The sequence below is a fragment of the Panthera leo genome, chromosome D4 (genome assembly GCF_018350215.1).
Source record: "Panthera leo isolate Ple1 chromosome D4, P.leo_Ple1_pat1.1, whole genome shotgun sequence".
NCBI classification, from domain to species: Eukaryota; Metazoa; Chordata; class Mammalia; order Carnivora; family Felidae; genus Panthera; species Panthera leo.
This window is the reverse complement of record NC_056691.1, coordinates 19173257-19197323: the sequence shown is the minus strand read 5'-3', so window position 1 is coordinate 19197323 and position 24067 is coordinate 19173257. Positions and strand designations below refer to the sequence as shown.

Here is a 24067-nt window from a genome sequence, read left to right as displayed (position 1 = left end):
AAAGAAGAGGCAGGGAGTTGTTTTAGCAAAATGCTTTAGCGTTTTAAAAGTTACCCTGCCTCCTTGCCTGCTTTTACTGAGACTTAAGAATTTTAAATCCGTGGCCTCTTCTGAGAGCTTCTTTATTTTCGTTTAAATAATTTTTGCCTTTGCTGTCCTCTTCCTCCTCTTCTTTTTCAACAGGAGCAAAATCAAACTTTCAGATGATGATAGCTTGTACAAGAACAAGTTTTCCCTTAAGACTCACTATGGTGTTAACCATTTGAGTGTCAATCATTCCTCATGGAAAGACAAATATCACATGATTTCAGTTACATGCAGAATTTAAGAAACAAAACAGAGGAATGTGGGGTTGGGGGAAGCGAAGTAAACCAAAAAACAGACCTCCTGACTATAGAGAACAAACTGGTGGTTAGCAGAGCAGTGGTGGAGGGGGCGGGGATGGGTGAAATAGATGATGGGGATTAAGGAGGGCACTTGTTGTGATGAGCATTGAGAAATGTACAGAATTTTTGTTTTTTTCAAGAATTGTTGAATCTCTCGGGGCACCTGGGTGGCTCAGTTGGTTAAGCATCTGACTTCAGATCAGGTCATGATCTCACGTTTCATGAGTTCAAACCCCACGCCGGACTCTGTGCTGACAGCTCAAGGCCTGGAGCCTGCTTTGGATTCTGTGTCCCCCTCTCTCTCTGCCCCTCCCCTGCTCATGCTCTGACTGTCTCTCAAAAATAAGCATAAAAATAAATAAAATTCTACACCTGAAACTAATATTACACTGTATGTTAACTAACTTGAATTTAAAGAAAGACTTGAAAAAGGAAAAAAAAAAATACTCCTCAGGGATGCCTGGGTGGCTCAGTTCGGTAAGCTCTGACTTCAGCTCAGATCATGATCTCACTGTTTGTGAGTTTGAACCCTGCATCTGGCTCTGTGCTGACAGCTCAGAGCCTGGAGCCTGCTTCAGATTCTGTCTCCCTGTCTGTCTGCCCCTCGGCAACTTGAACTCTGTCTCTCAAAAATAAACGTTAAAAATTTTTTTTAAATGACTCCTCATATTCTTCCAAAGGTTGAGAGGTCAAAGAGTTATCTGTGCCCTGGTGTTACTATTTCTTGGTGAACATTTCTGTAAGAAGGGGGGAGGGGAATGTTAACTTTTCAGCAGGAATGGTGAAGAGTGGAAGATTATAAAATCATTTATTAAAATGCTTACCATTTGTGTTTTTGGAAAGTAAAACAATGATGAGTCAGAATCATAGAGCAGAAAGTGATCTCATAACCCTCCTTCCAACTGAAATGAGTTGTACTCCTAATGAAATTGCTAATATTTTAGCTGTCAGCTATAGAGTTTGAGTAGTTGTCTCCCTTCCCTTGGTATGGCTTAACCATTTCTAGGGAAAAGTAATTGATGTCCAGGACATTTTCCAAAATAGAGCATTTGATTTTTAAGATTGTGTATATTGTGTTACTTTTCCAGAATCTGATACAGATGGACTGTTGGTACAGAATGAGCAAAATTCTCAAAACTGTGTAACTCTTTATGGAAGGGTCAGTTATAATGTTTGGTAAGTAACAAACACCTCTGGATCACGTGACTACATCCAAGAGGTCAATGACACATCCATCATTGACAACTGTTTCCTGACATAAAGCAGTTAATAATAAATCAAAAAAATTTTATTGAATTTTTAAAGAATACCACATTTAAAACAAATTATAGAAATTTGGTTGTATAGGTAAATAACTCAATTTAGAGTAAAAATTAGCCTCATTGTTCCACTGCATTTGAAGTTTTAAATACACATATGGCAACTCTGAGAAGGACACTGTTTTTGATATTTCAAATCAGAAAAATTAATCGATTCTTCACAATTAAAATTGTCAGCAGGACTTTTTGGCTTGGCTTTGATATAAGAACTCAGAAATCAGGTTTAAACCTGAATACATTCTTGATCAAAATGTCACCCAAAGATGATAGAAAATGGCAGGAATTGCCATTGGAATTGTTGGGGATTCTTGTTCTTCTTGGTTAGTCAGTGAAGATGATTTTGCAGGTTAATGAAACAGAAAGACTATAAAATCTAATACAGCATCTTGTCATTCTCCATTGTTTTATTATTAGGTTTTTTAAAAATCTCAAACTATTTACTGAGCCTTTTCACTTAATTTCTTGTGGCTTCTCCTTTTTGGTTTCAAGAGCCCCATAGTCACCTCTTCTGTTGAGAGAGCAGCCGCGAACCCTGTCTTCAATTGTTTCCAGTTCTCTGTTCCTAGGACACTGTTCCTCCTTTCATGGTGAAAGATCACACCCCCTCTGTTTGTAAGCACAGAAGCTGGAGACTGGTGACATAATTGTGCTGGCGACATGGGGGCTGGGCACAAGCAGACAGGACTGACTTAAATAAGTGAATCTTTATGGCACTCAAAAAATGTTTTCCCTCTAGAAATTGAAAAACAGAGCTTCTGTGGGGATTTTATTCATGCAGAAATTAAATTGGAACTTGGTGTAAAAACCAACCAACTGCGAGATCATGACCTGAGCTGAAGGTGGACGCTTAACTGACTGAGCCACCCAGGCGCCCCTTATTTATTTTTTTAAGTCTATTTTTTTTTTTTAGAGAGAGAGAGCGCAAAGAGGGGGAAGGGCATAGAGAGAGGGAGAGAGATGATCCCAAGCAGATTCCACACTGTCAGTGCAGAGCCCAACATGGGGCTCTGGGGCTCCAACTCACAAACTGTGTGATCATAACCTGAGCCGAAATCAAGAGCCATAGGAGTTGGATGCTGAACCAACTGAGCCACCCAGGCACCCCGCCCCCGCCATCCCAAAGGACCTTTTAATACCATCACTTTGGGCATTAGGTTTTCAACATGTGAATTTTGGGGGAGCAAAAACATTCATTCCAGTGCTGCAGTAAGGAATCATTTGGAATTTCCCCCAATGTTAGCCAGCTTGTCTCCTCCATCAGTATCTTGAGAATAACCAGCCCTAGGATTGTAGCACTCACAGGTGCAGAAATTCCTACTGTGTGGGGTGGCTGCTGTCCAAGGTCACCGGTGAGTTACAGGAGCCAGTGCACCCAAGTCCGGGCACTCTCCCGGGGCAGCCCTCCTTGCCGCTGAGAACTGCTCCTGCTTAAAAATTTTACGAAAAGAATTTTTTTTTTAACTTATCCCTTTACCAGGAAACCCTGATAGGGAAGTTGAACCTCCGTGCCTGGCTGGCACGGGGTCCTGCGTGGCCCGGTGGAAAGGGCAATCGGCAGGAGGCCTGCCCCTGTGTAGGGTTGCTTCGTCTACTCACCAGACTCACCCACCGAGTCCTGAGTCTTCTCTTGGTTAGACAAACCTGTTTCCTGTTGCTTTCCGAGATCATGACCATCCTGGTTGTCCTGGTCAATAGATATCCATTTGCAAATATTAGTTAGGTTTTTCCTATGTGCTGGGTTTTAGGCTCCAGAGGTGTCAGGGAACACGAGCACTAAGGCCCCACAGAGCCAGCCTGCCGGTCTTCATGGTAGGTCCACACCCTTGTCTGCCTGTAGGTCTCCATCCTTTACATCAACATCCAGAATCGTGTCTTCATTTATGTTTTGACTTACACTTTTGCTCTGTGTTTGTCCTCTTGTAAAGCTGAGCTAAAAAACAAAAAAAACAATGGCTTCTCGCAGATGGTTTCAGAAAACATCCCAGGACGCTGGAGACGGCTCTGCCTATCTGAGAAGCTTAATCAGCTCCTTGCTTTGGCTCTTGGGGAGGCTGTCTTCGCAAAAGATTGTAGGTGAACTTTAGAACAATTGATGCACTGTTCAGATGTCCTTGGTCTATCACTTGCAAAGGATTTATCTTGCTTTGGCCTCTGTTCCCTCTTGGCTCCTAAAAGGCAACGTTTTTTTCCATGAGCCTTTCTGTGTATTTAACAGTAAGCTGAAAGTTGAATCTCACATTGCTTTCTCAAATCTGAGAAAAAGTTTAGAGTTTTAGTGCTGAGACATTTTGTTGGCCCTTTTTCAGTAACATGAATTTTAACCCTCAGTTTTGTTTTTTTTTTTTTTGTATCTGGATGTGGTTCATGGGGAGAATTCCAGAAGCCTCTAGAGAAAAAGAGGGGAAGCTCCTTTAAGCAAATGGGTAAATTTCACAGAAAGAGGGCAGTAATTTGTGTCTGTTATTTTTTTTTTAGTTGGAATATTGCTGAAGTCTTACTTTATTTTAATACATTTAATTAGATTAATCATGGCAAATGATACTGGTTTTTCACCTATAATATCCATGTTTCCTTTCATAACAAGCTTATTTGAGTAAAAAATTTTGCTAAATATTAAAATCATACAGGTGGTATATGAGTATGGCAAACAAAAAAAAAATCACAAGATGGGCATACAAATGACAAGGTCTTGGAAAACAGTGGTTAAGTACATGCCAGGGACAAGAGTCGTGTAAAACAGCCTGTAGCCCTGCAAGGTCAAAGATGTATACCCCTCACCCACAGAAAGCAAGAAGCCTGTGGTCTATGTTAAGTATGCTAGAGTAGCAAGCTGTGTGTGTGTGCAATTTTTAACCACTTATTGAGTGGCTATTCTGGGAAAGGAAATGACTCCTATTTAAGGGGCTGGGGAGAGGCAGAGATCCCAGGCAGAGCTTTACAGTGAGAGACTCAGGGGAGTGTGTGAGCCTTACTTGAGAGGCATTTTGGTCTCCTGCCCAGAGCCAGGGAGCAAGGGGGCAGAGAACTGGTACTGGGCCTCCAGGGGATCTGTTACCGGCCAGAGTGCTTTCCTGACAAGTTATCTACCGATTTGATTACAGAGGACGGTTGCAAGAGGATGACGATAAGCAAGAACCTCAACCTTAATGCAAGTTTAAAAGTACTTATAGCCATTGTTGGGTTTTTCCCCCCAAATATGAAAACGTTGAGCTAAAAACTAAATGGGACAAAGAGCCGTTTCCTTTATTAATACTTGGAACAGAATCTGGAAATGGAATGGTAATTTTATTCCTTTGCCCATCTGGTGTTTTAACAGAGTTGGGTCCAGGAGTGAAAGTCCTGCCAGTCTGTGGTCCACTCCCTGTCCCGCCACCTCTCCCCCTCCCCCACTGGCCCCTGTTGCTCAGATTGAATCCCTCAGTAACCTGACACCAAAATGCACCTTCTAACCTAAGGCTTTGCCCTCCCTGTGAGTAAGAGGCCCCCAGGGTGAGAGCTCAAGTTGTCTTCACTATCTGTGGATTTTGTGGGCGAGCCTGGGAGAAAGTCCTCACAAAGAGACAAGAAACAAAGCAGAGTAGACTGTGCTCCTGACCGAATCACACATTGTAAAGTGTGATGGGTTGGGGATGGGGTATGTAAAGCTAAGTCACCTAATCCTCCAGTCACCAGTAATTTTCATTTAAAAAATCATTTCCTTTAGATTTTTTTCCTTTACTTGCATAGAATAGATAGTTGTAGTCCGTGTATGGGTGTCGAGTTTCTGCTGAGAACAGATGAGGAAGCTCAATTCAGATCCTTAGCTTAAGTTTGTTGGTTCCTCTGGTCACGGTCACAGATGTCATTGCAGAGAGAAGCGCCCCCCCCCCCCCCACCTTGCCCCTCTCTTGGCCCCATCTGCTGCTGGAGATCTCTCATTTAGAGCAGAGCTCTGAAGGATTAAAGATAAAGTCCTAAGTGTCGCCATGTCGGTACCAGATGAAGACTGCTTAAAAAGATAGGAGGGTGTGACTCGACCATTTATTTGGGGAAACGCTCAGTGTAAAACTAGCACATGGTGTTAACATGGGAAGTGCACATACCAGCACAGACCTGAATTTAGACCCGAGACCCAGCACTTGGAAGCTGAGCGACTTTGGACAAATTTCGACCTTGGACAAAAATTTAAAAAACTATGTAATCTTTATAATTTTCAGTTTCCCTTTTAGAGATAGAAGGTTCTAACTGGGTTGTGCGGTGCCTTACATAAGATCCAGTGCACCTCCCACCCTGAGTCACTCTTCTCTGGACTCAGCCCCCAGGGGACTGTGTCTTTCAATCTCTCTTTCTGCCTTTAACCGAGCCTGTTTTGTTCCATGTTTGGTTTTTTTGTTCTTCAAATAACCACAATATAGAACTGAAGAATATTTTAAGGTATTGGTATTCATCAAATGAGTTTATGTCTTCTTTTTGTGAATATTTTTTGATGTCTGTTTTTGAGAGACAGCATGAGCTGGGGAGGGGCAAAGAGAGAGGGGGTACATCAGATCTGAAGCACACTTTGCTGATAGCAGAGAGCCCGATGTGGGGCTCGATCTAATGAACTGTGAGATTGTGACCTGAGCCAAAGTTGGACACTTAACCGACTGAGCCACCTGGGTGCCACTATTTATATCTTCTTTTTCAATTAACCTTTAAAATCGTTTTTAACATTTTCTTCTTGAAATGCTCCATGTCCCAAAGCAAAAAGCAATGACTTGTAAAAAAAAAATGTTCCTATCTTTGGGACTAATGGTGAGGTTGGCTTTAACCTCTTGTAAGTGAATGGCCTGTGAAACTAAAAAAGATCTTTACCTTGGTAGAAGTTTGGGCTGAGTCTCGAGTGATTTTTCTGGTCCCAGGGCCAAAATCACAGTTTATGCCTTGAGATAGTTACGTAATCTCTCCTTTCACATCAGCTTTGTGGTGTATAATATGCAGAAGGATTAGTATTTGCTTGGGGTAAGGTAGCACTGGACCAGAGGTCAACCCTGTGGGGGTGGAACAGAAGAATGCATGGCAGTGTCCTAGTGAGAAGGAGATTCAGGGACCCCAGAATTCTGTAAGAGCAGAGATCTTGTGTCATCTGGAACCTTGGATGAAGTTCAGACAGTAGAGAGTCTTCAGCAGGTTCTCATGTTATCGTATGGGATCTGGGCAGCCAGGAGTAATCATGAAATGGTGGCTTCAGGGGCCGCTGGTATCACTGCAATCCTCTGGAAAATTCGTATCTTATTTTTATGTGATTGATCATGATAGAAGACCTATGGAATAAAACTGTGGCTTCTCACGTTTGTTCTCTTCATACCTTTATTTAGCCATCCTTTGACAGCCAACTATGTAGCAATCAGTGTGCCTGGCACCCAGATGAGTGACCCTCAAGCTTTACCCTTAGGGGACTAAGTAGTGAGAGGTCTGCAATTAGGGGATGTGCTCCACTGGGGTGTTCCAGGTGCTTAGATTGCTCTAAGGGGACAGGCCTGAGTGTTGAGGGGATGGAGGGGAAAACAATTCCTTCAGGGGAGGTGGTATCCTTGGTGAACCTGAAGGCTGAGGCATTTGTCGCCTGGCTTCTGGGCCCAGCTCCATACTGGCACCCACCTTGCCTTGTTTCCTGACTTGCAGCCAGTTTCCTCATCTCTGACCCACCTTTCTGCCTCTGGAAGTGGAAGTGAGGTAGCAGTGAGGCTACCTGTGAGAACATGCACCTGTCTGAAGGTTCTTCTTCGTGCTCCAGCTGTATGTCTAGAAGATAGTGGTCCTGCTGGGGCTCAGAGTTCAGTGTGGCTGTGAGCTTCCGATTTGTCTTCATTAGACCAGTCCAACGAAGTCCTTTTGGTCATGACCCTGACTTTCTTCCCTGACCATACAGTCTGTCATTAGTCTGACTGAATAAAGCCCTGTGATTACACACACCTTGTAGGGTGGTTGTGTGAGGGATAGGGGGTCGTTTGTCTAGAGTAGCTGCTACACAGTGACTTCTCGAATAGTCACCATTATTGGGAAGGAGGAGTAATCCAGAAAGGGTCACAGCATCAGGACAAGGCTCCTGCGTGGCCACTTGTTGTGCTGCTGCCTGCAGTGGTTGAAGGCACTGCTACTCACATAGTACCCTGGGCAGTTGAGAGGGGATAATCCCCTCTCTTTCCCCATGTTGTAGATACTACAGGTAGTTGAGATGAGGTATACTCTTAAGTACTATCACGTACTCAAATACTGCTGTATTATTCAGGCCTTTAAAAGGAAGGAAATCCTGGGGCCCCTGGGTGGCTCAGTCGGTTAAGGGACCGACTTCGGCTCAGGTCATTCTGTCATGGTTTGTGAGCTCGAGCTCCATGTCGGGCTCTGCACTGACAGCTCAGAGCCTGGAGCCTGCTTTGGATTCTGTCTCCCTCTCTCTATGCTCCGCCCCTGCTTGCACTCTGTCTCTCTCCCTCTCTCTCAAAAATAAACACATTTAAAAAAAATTAATAAAAGGAAGGAAATCCTGGGATGCCTGGGTGGCTCAATTGGTTAAGCATCTGACTCTTGACTTTGGCTCAGGTCATGATGTCACGGTTTGTGAATTTGAGCCCCATGTCAGAGTGCTGCATTAGCAGCATGGAGTGTGCTTGGGATTCTCTCTCTCTCTCTCTCTCTCTCTCTCTCTCTCTCTCTGCCCCTCCTTCACTCTCTCTCTTTCTCTCAAAATAAATAAACTTGATATATTAAAAAAATGAAGATGGTGAACTGTATGTGTATTTTACCACAATTTTAAAAAGTAGTTTAAAAGCTTATTAAGTATGTGCCAAGTGTCAGACATTATTGTGATTTCTCTCTCTATATTGAATGGGGACTCCCAAATGTAGGGTGACGATCAGGTGGGAGCCGGTGGTGTGGGCGGTGAAAGGATTCAGCCAAGGCAGAACAAAGGAGATAGCAGTTTATTGAATACATTGCAGGGGAGCGGTGGGCAGGACCACAGAGGAGAGGCCATCTGCAATGAGGCAGTGGGAGGGCGCTGTTTCTAAAGGGAGAAGATGAGGAGGTATGGGGATGTATGAATTTTCCCTTTTATGGTAACTAAGCCTGGTTGTAAGTAGCCCATTGGTCAATTAGGGCTTGTGAATATTTTGAGGTGGGGCACCTGGTGGGTCTGTCTCCATTCAGCTTAGTGGTCACTGTGGGCCCTCTTCCCTTGATCAACATTCTGTTGCTCAAGCCTGTCGCCCAAAAGTGGCCTCTACAGTAACACCTGGCACAAGGGGAGATGATGTGAGTTAAAAGGAAGGTGGCCCCTGTCTCCCCTTATGAAACGTGCGGACTGGTAGGGGAAAACATGTCAAATGGAGAACGGCATTAATGAGCCCAAGTGTGGCTGGAGCACATGCTATGATTGGTACCTGGAGAACTTACAGTCGGGGAACTTGACCTCATTAGGGAGGCCAGGCCAAGAGCCAAGGCGAGCAGGACGAATGTGCAGAGCATGAGCAAAGGCAGCAAGAAGACCAATGTGTCAGAGAGCAGAGGGTGAGAGAATGTGTGTTTGTACGAAGAGGGTGGTGAAGACCCAAGGGGCCAGACCGCACAGCCTTATGGGCCAGAGTGAGGAAGTTTGTCTTTCTTCCTGAGCAGAGTGGGATGCCACTGAGAGTGTTGAGTGAGGGCAGGGAGGTAGAAGAGTAGGTTTGGGTTTTGAAAAGGTCAGTCTGAAGGAACATGTTTTCTTAGAAGGAAAAATCTTAACAGATGTTCACAGTTGTATCTCAACTATCCATGTGGAAAACTTGAGTGACTCTGTTTCTCAGGGCCCTTGTGCTAGGCCCTGCCCTGATGTTTGCAGAGACATCACAGAGACCCACATCCCATAAGTCCAAATAGTTGCAGGTTATAATTAAGCTAACAAACTATTATCACTATGTTCTATCCTCTGACCGTGGCAAACATGTCTTTAAAATGTCAAAAAAGATGTGTACAACTATGGTTTTTATGTGACTAAGTGTTAGCAAAGTTCCAGAGGATAAATTTGTCTGTAATTGCGTTGTCTGGTAGTCTGTTGGGCCAATGAGATGTGGATGAGTAGTAAAGATTTTATAATTAATCATTTACGACGCCACAATTTTTTTGCTGCCATTATGGAAAAATCAGTATATTTAAATTAAGGTTTTCATATAATTTGCGCTCTTTTGACAGAAATACTGAGTCAGACAACTTCTTTTTTTTGCAACAGCTTTGTTAAAATATAATTTGAGTGCGGCACAACTCACCCATTTGAAGTTACAACTTGCCTTGAATCATTTTAGTTCTGAGATAGCTTCTCATAAATTTTCAATTTGAAGAAACTTTGCCCTGCTGGGGGCATATTGACATGAATTGTTACAAAATTCTTAAAACAATACTGAGATTTGAAAATGAATCACGAGTATAATATAACATGACGTGTTCCAAACATGGTAATGGGATCTCCTACAATACATTATCTTTTTTTAAGCTATAATTGACATGTAACATTATATTAGTTTCAGGTACAATAAATTATCACAGAAAATGTTAGAAAATATTTTCATTGCATCATATCCATCTTTGTCACTTACACTGTGACTGTCATTGTCTTGTCAAGCATTCTCTCAATCTAATGTTAATGTGGAGTCCCGGTTGAGGTGCCTGGGTGGCTGAGTTGGTTAATCGTCCTACTTCAGCTCTGGTCATGATCTCAAAATTTGTGAGCTCAAGCCTCACATCAGGCTCTCCATTCACAGCGTAGAGCCTACTTGGGATTCTCTCTCTCTCTGCCCCTCACACTTACACTTCCTGTCTCTGAAATAAATACACTTAAATTTTTTTTAAAATGTGGAGTCCTGGCATCTTATGTCCCACATGTTATGCCTGGACATCTCAGAGCAGCAGGAATGGTTTGATCCTGTAAACTGTTCCTCTGCTGCCCACATGCAGGTGTTGTGAGTTTGGAGGAGCCCCTGAACCACAAGTTGGAATAGGAGGAGGAGCCAGAATACCGGGGATGGTGCTGGATTGTGCAAGGATCACTTGTGCTCACGTATCTGAAAGGCAGGAACTGACGAGTGAATAAGACTTTGATCCTGTTGCTGAGGTCCTCCCGGCGCACTGATGCAGCCTCCATTACCACTGCTGCTGTATTAGCGGTAGTGAAACCCTTAGACGTTTGGGGCTTTCAGACACAGTTGCCAGTTATCAGAAGGAACTTAGGAAAAGGGATGTAGGGGAGCAGTTTCCTGGGGCCTAAACAGTGCTGGTTATAAGAGCTGATGGTTAGAATTACTCCAAGGAACAGAGACACTCACGTACCCTTAAGTGTGTGTGTGTGTGTGTGTGTGTGTGTGTATGCATGCGCGCTCGCACGTGTGAGAGGGAGGGAGAGAAGGAGTGGGAGCACAGGGTACAGAATAGGGACTCCTCTGCCTAGGGTCAGGATACTGACGCCATATTACTGGCAGGATACTGGCAGGCCCCTTCCAAGTTGACCCAATCAACCCTGTTCATCACGATACAGACCAACACAGCCAGGAGGTCCCCTCTTTCCTAGCGTGTTCCTTTTGAAGACTGCTGACTGCATTCTCCCCTTGTGTTGTCTTACCAGGAACTGGTGAAAGTGGCAAGAGCACCTTTATCAAGCAAATGAGAATCATCCATGGGTCTGGCTACAGCGATGAAGACAGGAAGGGGTTCACGAAGTTAGTTTACCAAAACATATTCACCGCCATGCAATCCATGATCAGAGCCATGGACACCCTGAGGATACAGTACGTGTGTGAGCAGAATAAGGTAAGCGCCACAGGGGTGTTGGCCCTATTTGTGGAGGCATGCGTTCCTTCTCTAGAGAGCATGTACATGTTTTGACAAAAAGATTTACAGAGTGCTTTGGTTTCAGAGGCCAAAGAAGATCTGGGGCCCAAACTCCAGAGGAGTGTGATGAACTTAGTTAGCTCTGTAGTCTTGTCTTCTGCAGGAGTTCTCTCATGGGGGTACTGTGGTGCTCCCCAGTGCGCTGGGATTCAGAAATGTGGGCATTAACATTGCTTTTTTCAGGTGCTGAGAAAAGGTAACCCATTAATTTCTTCACTGGCACAGTGGAGATCGTGGGCTTACAATGGCCAACTTTTCCAGAATTCCCAGTCATGGGAAGTAGGGTCATAAATGCCCTGCAGACCGCTCAGAGCAATTGGTGGGTTTTCTTTCTTTATTTTAGGAGCTAGGTAATGGTTGAGGAGAGTGATACTTACGTCCCAACTAGCAATGGCTCTCATAAAGTACTAGTTTCAAGCTGGCTTTACTTTTGCTATCACCACTGGTTATTTAAGATATAATTATGTTTAAAGTCATAGGAAAATAAGATAACCAGGAATGTGGAAGGACAAGGCAAATAAAATTGTATATGGTATATTGGAATGCAAATCTATTGCCAAATACTATATCTGAGTTCATTAAGAAAATAGAGAGGTGGGGCGCCTGGGTGGCTCAGTCGGTTGAGCGCCGACTTCGGCTCAGGTCACGATCTCGCGGTCCGTGAGTTCGAGCCCCGCATCGGGCCCCTGTACTGACAGCTCAGAGCCCGGAGCCTGTTTCAGATTCTGTGTCTCCCTCTCTCTGACCCTCCCCCATTCATGCTCTGTCTCTCTCTGTCTCAAAAATGAATAAAAAACGTTAAAAAAAAATTAAAAAAAAAAAAGAAAATAGAGAGGAAATAGTTTATTTAAAATAATTGATACTGAGGGAGACGCCAAGGTGGCTCAGGCAGTTAAGTGTCCAACTCTTGATCTCAGTTCAGGTCTTGATCTAAGGTCATGATTTCAAGGCCCAGGTTGGGCTCCATACTGGGTATGAAGCCTCCTTAAATGAAATGAAATAAATAAAATAATTAATACCAAGATACAACATGACATGATAAAGGAATATTCTAAGATGAGTCTTTTGTGGGTCTACTAAAAAGAATTTAGCTGCTACAATGCCAGCATTGCATAGGCTTTAGGATGGACCCCAACAACAACTTTATCACAAACTTGTAGCACCTACATTCATGTATATTTTATACGTGATATACGAAGAGTTTCAGAGCAATCAATCTAAATTTTTATCACTCAGTGACCAAGTTACATAGGAACATAGCATGCACCCAAGTTTTGACTTGACTTTACGTGATGTCTGCAACCTCACGCCTTTACCACCCTTTCCTTGCACTTTTGAAGAAATGAAGGAATGGGTCTTGCTTCAACCTTCAAGAACGTTGTGCTGAAAAATGTGTGTATGTGGGGGTGGGGTGGAGAATTAGCCTTTAGTGTATCTGGTGCCAAGCAGTGTAAGAGGTTACACACTGAGCCATTGGAAGCTTCTAGAGGTGACTGTGATGATTCCATGATACACTGGTTTTGTATCTGATTGAAAGTGTAGAATTATTTTTTAATCACTTATCCAGTTGACCCTTGAACAACGCAGGTTTAAACAGTGCAAGTCCATATACATGGAGATATTTTCAATAAATACAGTACAGTACTATAAATGTATTTTCTCCTATGATTTTCCTCACATTTCCTCTAGCTTCTTTCCTGTAAGAATACAGAGTATAGCACATCTAACCTACAAAATATGTGTTCATCAACTGCTTATGTTATCAGTAAGGCTTCTGGTCAATATCAGTCTGTTAGTAGTTAAGTTTTGGGGAAGTCAAAAGTTATATGCACGTTTTTGACTGTTTAGGGGTAGATGTCCCAGCTCTGATGCCGTTCAAGGATCCACTGTACCAGGGATTTGGAAAATGAGGCCACCCGTGGAAATTTAGGATTATTTCAAAAAAGAAGTATGTCAGGAACATCCTTGTGACGATTTTAGTTAATCCATTTGCCTTTGTTGGAAAATGCATTTTGTTTCTCGTTCATAGTGGGGTGATGGGGGGAAGCCTGGAATTTAAGGGATGGACTTGTAAACAGGTCTACTGGGAAGGAAAAGCTCAAGTGTAAGTTCATTCTATTTACCTTGGCGACATGTGTTTTTAAAACCCAATCAGGTTGAAAATCAGCGTCTCTGGGTTTTGGTTTTGTGTCGTTTTCCCTCAAGGTCTTCCAGAAGTACTAAGGGTTTATGTTTTAAGCAAAAACATTTTTATGGGGTTTGGCATTCGACCACTTCCTCTTTCTCTCTTGGTCTTACTCCTTCTTCATAAGGCCGTGTCCACTTGACCACTAATCTGCATTAGGTTCCCAGGGCTGCTGTAACAAAGTACCTCAAACAGGGTGGCTTAAAACAGAAATACATTCTCTCCTGGTTCTGGAGGCTACAAGTCTGAAGTCGTCATTGATTGGTTCCACTTGGAGGCTCTGAGGAAACATTTGTTTCAGGCTTCTCTCCTAGCTTTGGGCGGTGCTGGATATCCTCGGAACCCTTTGGGCTTGTAAACATGCCATTGCAGTCCCTGCCTGTCCTCACACAGGGTTCTCCCCTGTGGGAATCTGTTCTCATGGCGTTCTCCTTTTTGTGTCCAAATTTCCCTTTTCTTCTAAGGACACCAGTCATTGGATTAGGGCCCACCCTCATCCCAAGTAGGATCAGAACTTGATTACACCTACAAAGATTTCCGAATAAAGTTGCTTTCTGAGAAGTTTGGGACTTGCATGAATTTCAAGGGGATATTATTCAACCCAGTACAGTCTGCCCTCTGCACCCCACCCCCCGTTCATGTTAGTCCCATATGCAAAATATATTCATCCTGTTCCAATACCCTCCAAAGTGAACCCATTCCAGCATGAACTTAAAATCTTGAATCTAATCGCAACCTCAACTGAAAAGGTTTCAAATCTCATCATTTAAATCCTCTAAATGAGGTGAGGCTCTGGATGTGGTCTATGCTGGGGCCAAATTCCTCTCCTATCTCCTTTTCATTTGCTGCATCTGGCTCCCTTCTCAATGCCTTCTTTCTATTTCAAGTACCTACATTTATGCTTCATAAACTTCCTCTTATCCCTCATACAAATGCCTGGGATGAATCACAGGCTTTACAAAGAGGCATAAGATTGAGTAGAAACAACACTGGTGGTTCGTTCCCAAAAATCTGGGCTCTATTCATGGCTCCCCTGTGGGTCTGGGGCAGAAGTCAGCAGTCTTTCTGTAAAGGGCCAGAAAGTAAATATTTTTGGCTTTCAGGGCTATATAGTCTCTTTCCTGCTCTGCTGTTGTGCAAAATCACCCATAGGAGAGGTGTCAACAAATGAGTAGACCCACTTGGAAGCTCCATTTGCAAAATGTAAATGCTATTCTTAACCCATGGGCCATATGAAAACAGGCCACAAGTGGATTTCATCCACACTCTGTGGTTCTCCACACCCAGTCTTAGGGGAAGCCATATAACCTCCCTGGTTTTGCACTTCCCCAAATGTTAAATGTGGACAACACATGCTGTTTCTACATCATAAGCCAACACGAGCAAAAAGAAGTGCTTTGCAAATGAAATGGCACTACAGAAATACAATACGGAAATATTATTGGGGCAACGTCAAAAACCAAAAGTGGACTCATTATTTCTTCTGTTTGTTTAGGTCATTTTCATCCCTTCATTGTTTTTCAGATACTTTTTTTCTGTGGGCTAATCCTGATTCCAGATGAGAAACTGTAACAAAGTACCATCCTCAGATCACAAAATGATAAAACGATGAGTGTTCATAGTATTAAATAATAAAGAAGCATGGGGTCACCTGGGTGGCTCAGTCAATTAAGCATCTGACTTCAGCTCAGGTCATGATTTCACAGTTTCGTGGTTTCCAGGCCCGTATCAGGCTCTGGAACGCTTGTGGTTCAGAGCCAGCTTGGGATTCTCTGTTTGCCTCTCTCTCTACCCCTCCCCCACTCTCGCTGTCTCTAAATAAAACTTAAAGCACGGTACACGTTTTCTCTACCAAGCATTGCGTCACTTGAAACAAAGAATTAATTAGGAGGGAGATGAATAAAACCTTAAGTAACTTTTAGTTTTACAAACATGCACTCCTTTCCTCACTTCTTATTATGGACTATTTAATTACATTTTCTTGGGTTTTTTTTCAGAGGTGGAAGCACTTTCTTAAATGTAGAAGAGAAGTAACTGATTTTAGAGGGTCTTATGTTAAATGTTAGTGATTTTATTGCTCAGCTAGGTTGTTAAAAATCTTTGCCTATTTATTTGACAGGCTCCTTAGGAAAGGAAATTTATCAGAAATTTAGTCGAGCTTTTGTTTTTTAGCCAACATGGTTTTTCAATTAAGATATGTAGCCTGGGGGTGCCTGAGTGGTTCAGTCGTTTAAGCGGCCAACTTCGGCTCACATCATGATCTCACGGTTCATAGGTTCAAGCCCCACTCAGGCTCTGTGCTGACCGCTACGAGCCTGGAGCCTGCTTCGGATTCTGTGTCTCCCTCTCTCTCTGCCCCTCCCCTGCTCATGCTCTGTCTCTCTCTGTCTCTCAATAATGAATACATGTTAAAAAAAAAAAAAAGATATATAGCCTGGAAAATTATTTTCTTATACCTCGCCTTTTATTTTTTTAAAGAAATGATGCACAGGTGTTTGCTCACTGTGTTGGTAAGCCTTAACTTTCATGAATGTCTTTCAGGAGTGTCATATGAGCACAGAGTAGAATTTATGGCTTCTTGAATAAACACTGCTCAGTGGCAGGGCTCCCAAATTGGAGTCTGCTTCTGATTCATGTTTACTAGCGATGATTTCACTGAAGTCCGAAGAGCTTCATATTTTTTTTTGCTGTTTGTAATGTGTCCAACTTGGGACATTGTCATTCTAGGCCTGTCCTGCAGTGAAGAAATGCATTGCTTTTTATCCTTCTAAAGGTTCTGCAGAATCTGCATGAATGACACAGATTGAGCGTTTCCCAAGGGGAAAGGAGAACTCTGCCTGGCTTCTCAAAAACCTTTTTGCTCTATAGTCACTGATCCCTGGAGAAAAGAGTAAGGTCTTCAGGATCTTCGGCAGCTGACTCCCGCTTCTACCCTGCCTTACTGTTTATGGGAGTTCATCACAACACTGGGGTCACCTCATATTTGCATGTCATTATGCACAGATAATTACAAGGGCTCATCACAAAACGAAAACAACATCTTAAAAAGGAGAGTTAATAATTAAGCAACAAGAGGTCTGTTTTGCCTGCCATCCACTCTGAGAACCTAATTAAGGTCTGAAATTCCCTTCAAAAAGCATCTTACTGTTCCATGGTTACTTTTGCTGAATTCCAAGGTTCAGCTGAGAAGATGGGCTTGGGCCATCCTGTCAACCACAGCTGAATGGCAGAACTGGGAGCAGGGGAGGAGTGTTGAATTTCCTGACAAGACCTCTGCTAGTTTTGTTTGAAGGTCTGCGGGTCCTGCATCTGGGTAGCAGGATGACTTTGTCACTGCCTTCTTGCAGTGCCTTGAGTTTGGGCACTCACATCCCCCTCTCCTGACTTCTAGGTTTCTCAGGATGTTGGAAACAGTCTTTCTCAGTCTTGGCTGCACATTGGAATCCCCTTGAGTGGGGAGGTTACTGCTAGGGTACCACCCCCAGAGAGTCAGAACTCAGTGTTTTTGGAATGTGGCAACTTTAAACTTTTTTTTAATGTTTATTTATTCTTGAGAGAGAGAGAGAGAGAGAGAGAGAGAGAGAGAGTGAGAGTGAGGGAGGGGCAGAGAGAAAGGGAGACACAGAATCTGAAGGAGGCTCCAACTCTGAGCTGTCAGCGCAAAGCCCGACGCAGGGCTTGAACTCATGAGCTGTGAGATCATGACCTGTGCTGAGGTCGAACGCCCAACCAACTGAGCCACCCAGGTGCCCCTAGATGGACTTTTAGAAGCTTCCCCAGTGCTTCTGATTAGGCAGCCACAATTGAGAACCGCTCCTATAAGTACCTTAACATTATTTGAGGTGTTCAATCTGGGTTCTGGTTTCCTGTCAACCTTTCCAGAATGGGGAGGGAGAATTCTGGTAATCTATTCCATGGGATGACCCAATTAATCTCTACCCAAAGGTAAATCGAATGGCCAGCCCTGAGGATGTTTGTTTTGTTCAGCTGAGCTGGGCTGCCTTGATGAGTTTTGTGATGGTGGCATCTCCGGGTGACTTATTTTATTTCAGGGCAGGCTCAGTGTTTGTTTCCTTTGAATTTTGCAGGAGCCTAGCACTACCTCATACTGGGATCTTCCAGGGGTGGGGTGAAGGGAGAAGAAGGAGCTGTATCTTAATCTCCGGAGGTTCTGTCACCAGTGCTTTCTTATCCTCCATTTCCTGTTATTACAAAGAAATGATCATTTCTTTTTTGATCAGTAAAGAATCAGGGATGATGGTTAGGTTGGTACTATGCCCAAGGTATAGATGCCATTTGTAGTAAAAAATACCTTGCAATGTTGTAAGTGGAGATATTACACTAGGAAATTAAGTGGTTAAATCTTTTTACTCATCATTAATAAGATACTTGTATTTATTGACATGGTAATTCACCAGGTATACAACTGAAATATCAAATATCCTGCTTCAGGGGTGCCTGGGTGGCTCAGTTGGTTGAGCATCCAACTCTTGCTTTCAGCTCAGGTCATGATCTGACAGTTCATTGGATCGAGCCCCACATCAGGCTCTGCTCTGACAGCATGGAGCCTGCTTGGGATTCTTTCTCTTAGCTCTCTCTCTGTCCCTCCCCCACTCACATGCATGCTCCTGCATGCGTGCTCTCTCTGAATAAATAAAAAAAAATCCAACTTCCCATTAAAGCAGTGAAGTGTAGTATTTATGGGTCAGGGTCACAGGACATTACATTTTGTATATAATTCTTCCAGCTTAACTTTATTCTCAGAAGGCAAAGGGATGAAGTTCCAGAAGGATCTATTAAAGACTCATGTGAGGAAGTCAGGCACAGTCAAATGAAAATGGTAAATTTATGTCACTTTTTTAATAGAAGAGTTTCTCAGAGCTTGAAGTATTTTAAGACCCTCTTAATTTCTAATTTTTAAAACATCTGTTTAAATATATTTTTCAGTCCCACTTCCTCATCCAGTTTGAAAAGTCAGCTTCTGCATGAGCTTCTGGGAACAGGGAGGCCAATGTTCAGATTTTGGCTGCAGCCCAGGGTTGCTGGTTCTCTGGCAAATGTGAAATTCGGCCTCTTTCTTTCTTTGTCCATTGGATATTAAAAATCGTGTGGTACATTTTTCTTCTTACTAAGAACTTGGAGTTCTAGCTAGTGTCACAACAACAACAAGAAACTCTCCACCAAAATCCTGGGCTGGAGTTTTTCCATTTATGCCAATAGTTCTCTGATTAATCAATGTTGACTTTAGTGTGAAAATTGTTATCATCAGAACTTGAAATGTTAAGAGTTTGGAAAAGAAGAAAGAATAAGACGGAGTAAGAATTGGGTTTCTCCTTCATCACCATCACAGGGGACCACCCTCCCCTCACCCCCTCCACCACAACACCCCCCCCCCCCGCCCACCCCACAACTACCCATTCAGCCTGGATTGGAAGATGAGGAATGTTTGGAGCCAATGAGTAGTGATGAGATTGATTTGACCATTGAAATAATCATTCCTTCCCCTACCTCAAGGCAAGATGTGAATCTACCACATCCCCAGCAATGCTTCTTAAAATCTCGTGGAAAGGGTAAATGTCAACAAAGTTACAATCCCCAAAACGAATGTGATCATCAGTCGATTCGAACGTCATCCATCCAACATATGTGAAACATTTTCCTGGAGTCTTTTGAGTTGCATCCAACTTTGTTGTCATTCTAAAATATAAAGGGGAACGTGTGAAACACCCTCATGATCAAATCTTTAATAAAATCTAGAATGATCTTCGGTGATACTACATCCACATTTTCTGATGGTAGAGGTGACTGGTGTGATGGTGGTGCCCTCAGACCTGTCTTCTCTGAACGCCCAGTTACCCCACTGATGAATGAATGCCATAAACATGTGCCAAGGCATGTATTCCCGCCGCCCAAGGTTTTTTATTGGAGTCCTGCCAAGGGAGGCATGTTCATCTGGTATTTTTGAATTTAGACGTAGATTTTCTTATTAACTGGTTAATAAACTCTGCATATTATCCGAGGCAAAACATTCTAGAAAGCTGCTTCTCTTTATTAAAAGTTTTTGTTGGGGGAAGGGGGTCTCAAACGGTATACAGTAATGAATCCAACAGAAACAAATTGTTAAAAGGTTTTGTGTGTGTGCGCGCCCACGTGTGCCTGCAGGTGCATAGCTGTGTTTAGCAATAAACATACCTTTAAAGTAAAAACCATGTTCCTTGGAAGCCAGAAGAGTTGCCTTTCTTTTTTTCATTGACACTTCTTTTTGGAAGCTCAGAAGTTTTGAGGCAGCTTTGAGACATTCATATCCTGTACTTGCTCTTGATTTTTGACACCTAAAACTGTTGGGTTTAGTTAAAAATGATCTAGAGTAATGTGAGATAGCTTCATGCCATTACTGTTACTTTATGTTTTGCCTAAATCAAATCCTAAAATATTTGGGCACTTTCTATCTGTGATTAGAAGTAAATATGTGGTGCGTTTAACTTGGCCATGTACAGGGTCTGGTTAGGAAATTGTTTGCTTTTTTGTGTGAGTGTATAATTTATTAAGGTTAGAGGACTTAAAAAAAAAAAAAACTAGAGAAACCAACTTCGAGTTTTTTAAATCACTCAAATAATTGAGGTGGCTTTAGCTGCAAAAAGGCTGAAGATGATAAGAATGATGCTGATTATATTTTAAGTGCCTCTGAGTTTCCTCCCTTCCTTTTATACTGGCTGAATGATGGTATGTGTGGGAGACCATTGTGGTTGAGCAGTGGCTCCCCCTTTGCCCCAGGGACCAGAACTTCTGCCCTGTCCCTTTGTATCTGTGCTTTGTGTTGACATGGAATGCCTTTCCTGTTGAGTCTTCCCTGTTGAGCTGTGGGGAGGCTTGAGGGTTTATTATCACCATGATCGTTATGATTTGGATTAGTTGGGGTGTAGAGTCCTAACAATGTTAATAATTACCCCAAACAAAAAAGTCTTTCTTTCCAAGGTCAGGTTAGCTCTTGGTGTACTGGAATGAGACAATAGCTGACATAAAGTTGAATTCCTGCCCTGCCTGTCATTTACATCCTTAATAGCTTTGGGCACATCACCAAAGCTCAGTGTTTTTCTTTTTTTCCTCAGCTGAGGGCAATGTTGGCTCCTACTGATGATACAAAATATATGGGTAACCTACCTTCAAAAGCAAAAAATCCTATTCTGCTATGTCTTCAACATGTTACTTTTTTCACCAAAATTAAAAAAAAAACTTTTATTCTTATTTCTTTTATTCTTACTCTTATTACTAACTTCCTGGTTAATGAGACTCTACATCAAAGTGTAATTATTTTTGAGGTATAATTAACATTCAGTGTTATATTAGTTTCAGGTATACAGTATGTTTCTGTACATTACTCAGTGCTCATCAAGGTAAATGGGAGTTGGTTAAGCATCAGACTCTTGATTTGGGTTCAGATCACGATCTCACAATTTCATGAGTTCAAGCCCTGTGTCTCTGGCTCTGTGCTGACAGTGCTCTAGAGATGCAGATTAGTGCAGCCACTGTGAAAAACAGTATGGAGATTCCTCAAAAAATTAAAAATAGAATTACCATATGATCCAGTAATTCCACTACTGGGTATTTACCCAAAGAAAATGTAACACTGATTTGAAAGGATACATGCACCCCTATGTTTATTGCAGCGTTATTTACAAGAGCCAAGGTATGGAATCCTGCTTGGGATTCTCTCCATTTCCCTCTTTCTCTCCCCTTCCCCTGCACACACTGTCTCTGTCTCTCTCAAAATAAATAAATTTAAAAAAAGGGAAATGTATGTGTTTTTAATCCCCTTTATTTCACCCATCCCTGCCCCACCCCCGCCACCTCCCCTCTGGCAACCACCAGTTTATTCTCTGTGTTTGAGTCTGGTTTTTTTTGTTCCTTTATTTTGTTTCTTAAATGCCACATAAGAGAAAAATCATAAGGTATTTGTCTTTTGCTGAATGACTTATTTCATTTACCATTATACCCTGTAGGTTGTCCATGTTGTTGCAAATGGCAACATTGATTCTTTTTAATGGCTGAGTAATATTCGTGTGTGTGTGTGTGTGTGTGTGTGTGTTTAATTTTAGCTATTCTGAAATCTTGGTTTTGATTTGCATTTCCCTTGATGGTTAGTGATGTTGGGCATCTTTTCCCCTGTCTGTTAACCATCTGTATGTCTTGTTTAGAAATATGTCTCTTCTGGTCCTCTGGCCATTTTTAAATAGAAGTATTTGGGGTTTCCTTGGCATTGAGCTGTATTAGTTCTTTATATATTTTGGACATTAGCCCCTTATCAGATACATCATTTAAGAATATCTTCTCCTATTCAGTAAGCTGCCTTTTTGTTTTGTTGATGTTTTCTTTGCTGTGTAAAAGCCTTTTATTTTGATATAGTTCCAGTGGTTTAATATTTGTTTCCCTTGCCAGAGAAGACATATCTAGAAAACTGTTAAAATGGCTGATGTCAAAGAGATTACTGCCTACATTTTTTTTTCTAGGACTTCTATGGTTTCCGGTCTCACATATAGGTCTTTAATCCATTTTGAGCTTATTTTTGTGTAGGGTGTTAGAAAGTGGTCCAGTTTTTTTTTTTTTTTCACAATAGCTATTCAGTTTTCTCAGTCATTTGAAGAGACCAGACTGTCTTTTCCCCATTGTACATTCTTCCCTCCTTTGTCATAGATTAATTGACCATATAAGCATGGGTGTATTTCTGGGTTCTCTGTTCTGTTCACTTGATCTATGTGTCTTTCATGGTGTCTGTATCATACTGTTTTGATTACTGTAGCTTTGTAGTATATCTTGAAATCTAGGATTGTGATACCTCCAGCTTCGTTTTTTTTCAAGATTGCTTTGGCTATTTGGGGTCCTTTGTGGTTCCATACAAATTATGGGATTACTTGTTCTAGTTCTGTGGAAAATGTTGGTATTTTGATAGGGATAACGTTAAATCTGTACATTGCTTTGGGTAGTTTGGACATTTTAATAGTATTTATTCTTCCAATCCATGAGCATGAGATGTCTTTCCATTTGTGTCATCTTCAATTTCTTTCATCGATGTTTTATAGTTTTCAGCGTACAGGTCTTTTACCTCCTTGGTTAAGTTTAGTCCTAGGTATGTTATTGTTTTTGTGCAATTCTAAATAGGATTGTTTTCTTAATTTGTCTTTCTGCTACTTCTAATATTATTGGTGTATAGAAATGCAACAGATTTCTCTATATTAATTTTGTGTCCTGCAACTTTACTGAATTCATTTATCAGTTTTAGTAGTTTTTTGGTGGAGCCTATAGGATTTTGTGTATATAGTATCATGTCTTCTGCAAATACTTCTTCCTTGCCGATTTGGATTCATTTTATTTCTTTTCCTTGTCTGGTTGCTATGGCTAGAACTTCCAATACTATGTTGAATAAAAGTGGTGAGAGTGGACGTTCTTGTCTTCTTCCTAACTATAGGGGAAAAGCTCTCAGTTTTTTACCATTGAGTATGATCTTAGCTGTAGGTTTTTTATCTTTGGCCTTTTATTATGTTGAAATATGTTCCCTCTAACCCTACTTTATCGAACGTTTTATCATGAATGGATGTTGTACTTTGTCAAATGCTTTTTTGCATCTATTAAGATGATCATATGGTTTTTAACCTTTTCCCTGTTAATATGCCCTATCGTGTCGATAGATTTGTGAATATTGTACTATTCTTGCATCCCTGGAATAAATCCCACTTGATCATGGTGATGATTTTTTTTAAATGTATTATTGGATTTTGTTTGCTAGTGTTTCATTGAGGATTTTTATATCTGTGTTCATCAGAGACATTGATCTGTAGTTTTCCCTTTTTTGTAGTATCTTTATTTAGTATTGGTATTGGGGTAATGCAAATAATAGGATGAACTTGAAAGCTTTCCTTGCTTTCTGTTTTTTGGAATAGTTTGAGAATAATATTAACTTTTCTTTAAATGTTTGGTGGAATTTACCTATGAAGCCATCTGGTCCTGGACTTCTGTTAGGAGTTTTTTGATATCTGATTCAATTTTATTCCTAGGAATAACTCTGTTCAAATTTTTCTATTCCTGATTCAGTTTTGGAAGGTTAGTTGTTTTTAGAAATTTATTCATTTCTTCTAACTGGTCCAATTTGTTAGTATATTACATTTTATAATACTATCTTATAATATTTTGTATTTCTGTGGTGTTGGTTCTCATTTCTCCTTCATTTGTTTTTATTTGCATCCTCACTGAATACAGTGTCAACATAGGCTGTTTTATTTCATATAATATAGGAGTTTTTTTCA

General features: G+C 41.7%; 1 protein-coding gene across 1 annotated transcript in view; it reads left to right on the top strand.

Annotated features, from left to right (window-relative positions):
- The window catches only part of GNA14 (G protein subunit alpha 14), a 202157-nt gene that overhangs the window by 101341 nt on the left and 76749 nt on the right, over positions 1-24067 (top strand). Inside the window, exon 2 of the mRNA XM_042912742.1 lies at positions 11319-11503. Coding sequence (XP_042768676.1) covers positions 11319-11503 — 185 coding nt within the window. The remainder of the gene's footprint in view (positions 1-11318; positions 11504-24067) is intronic.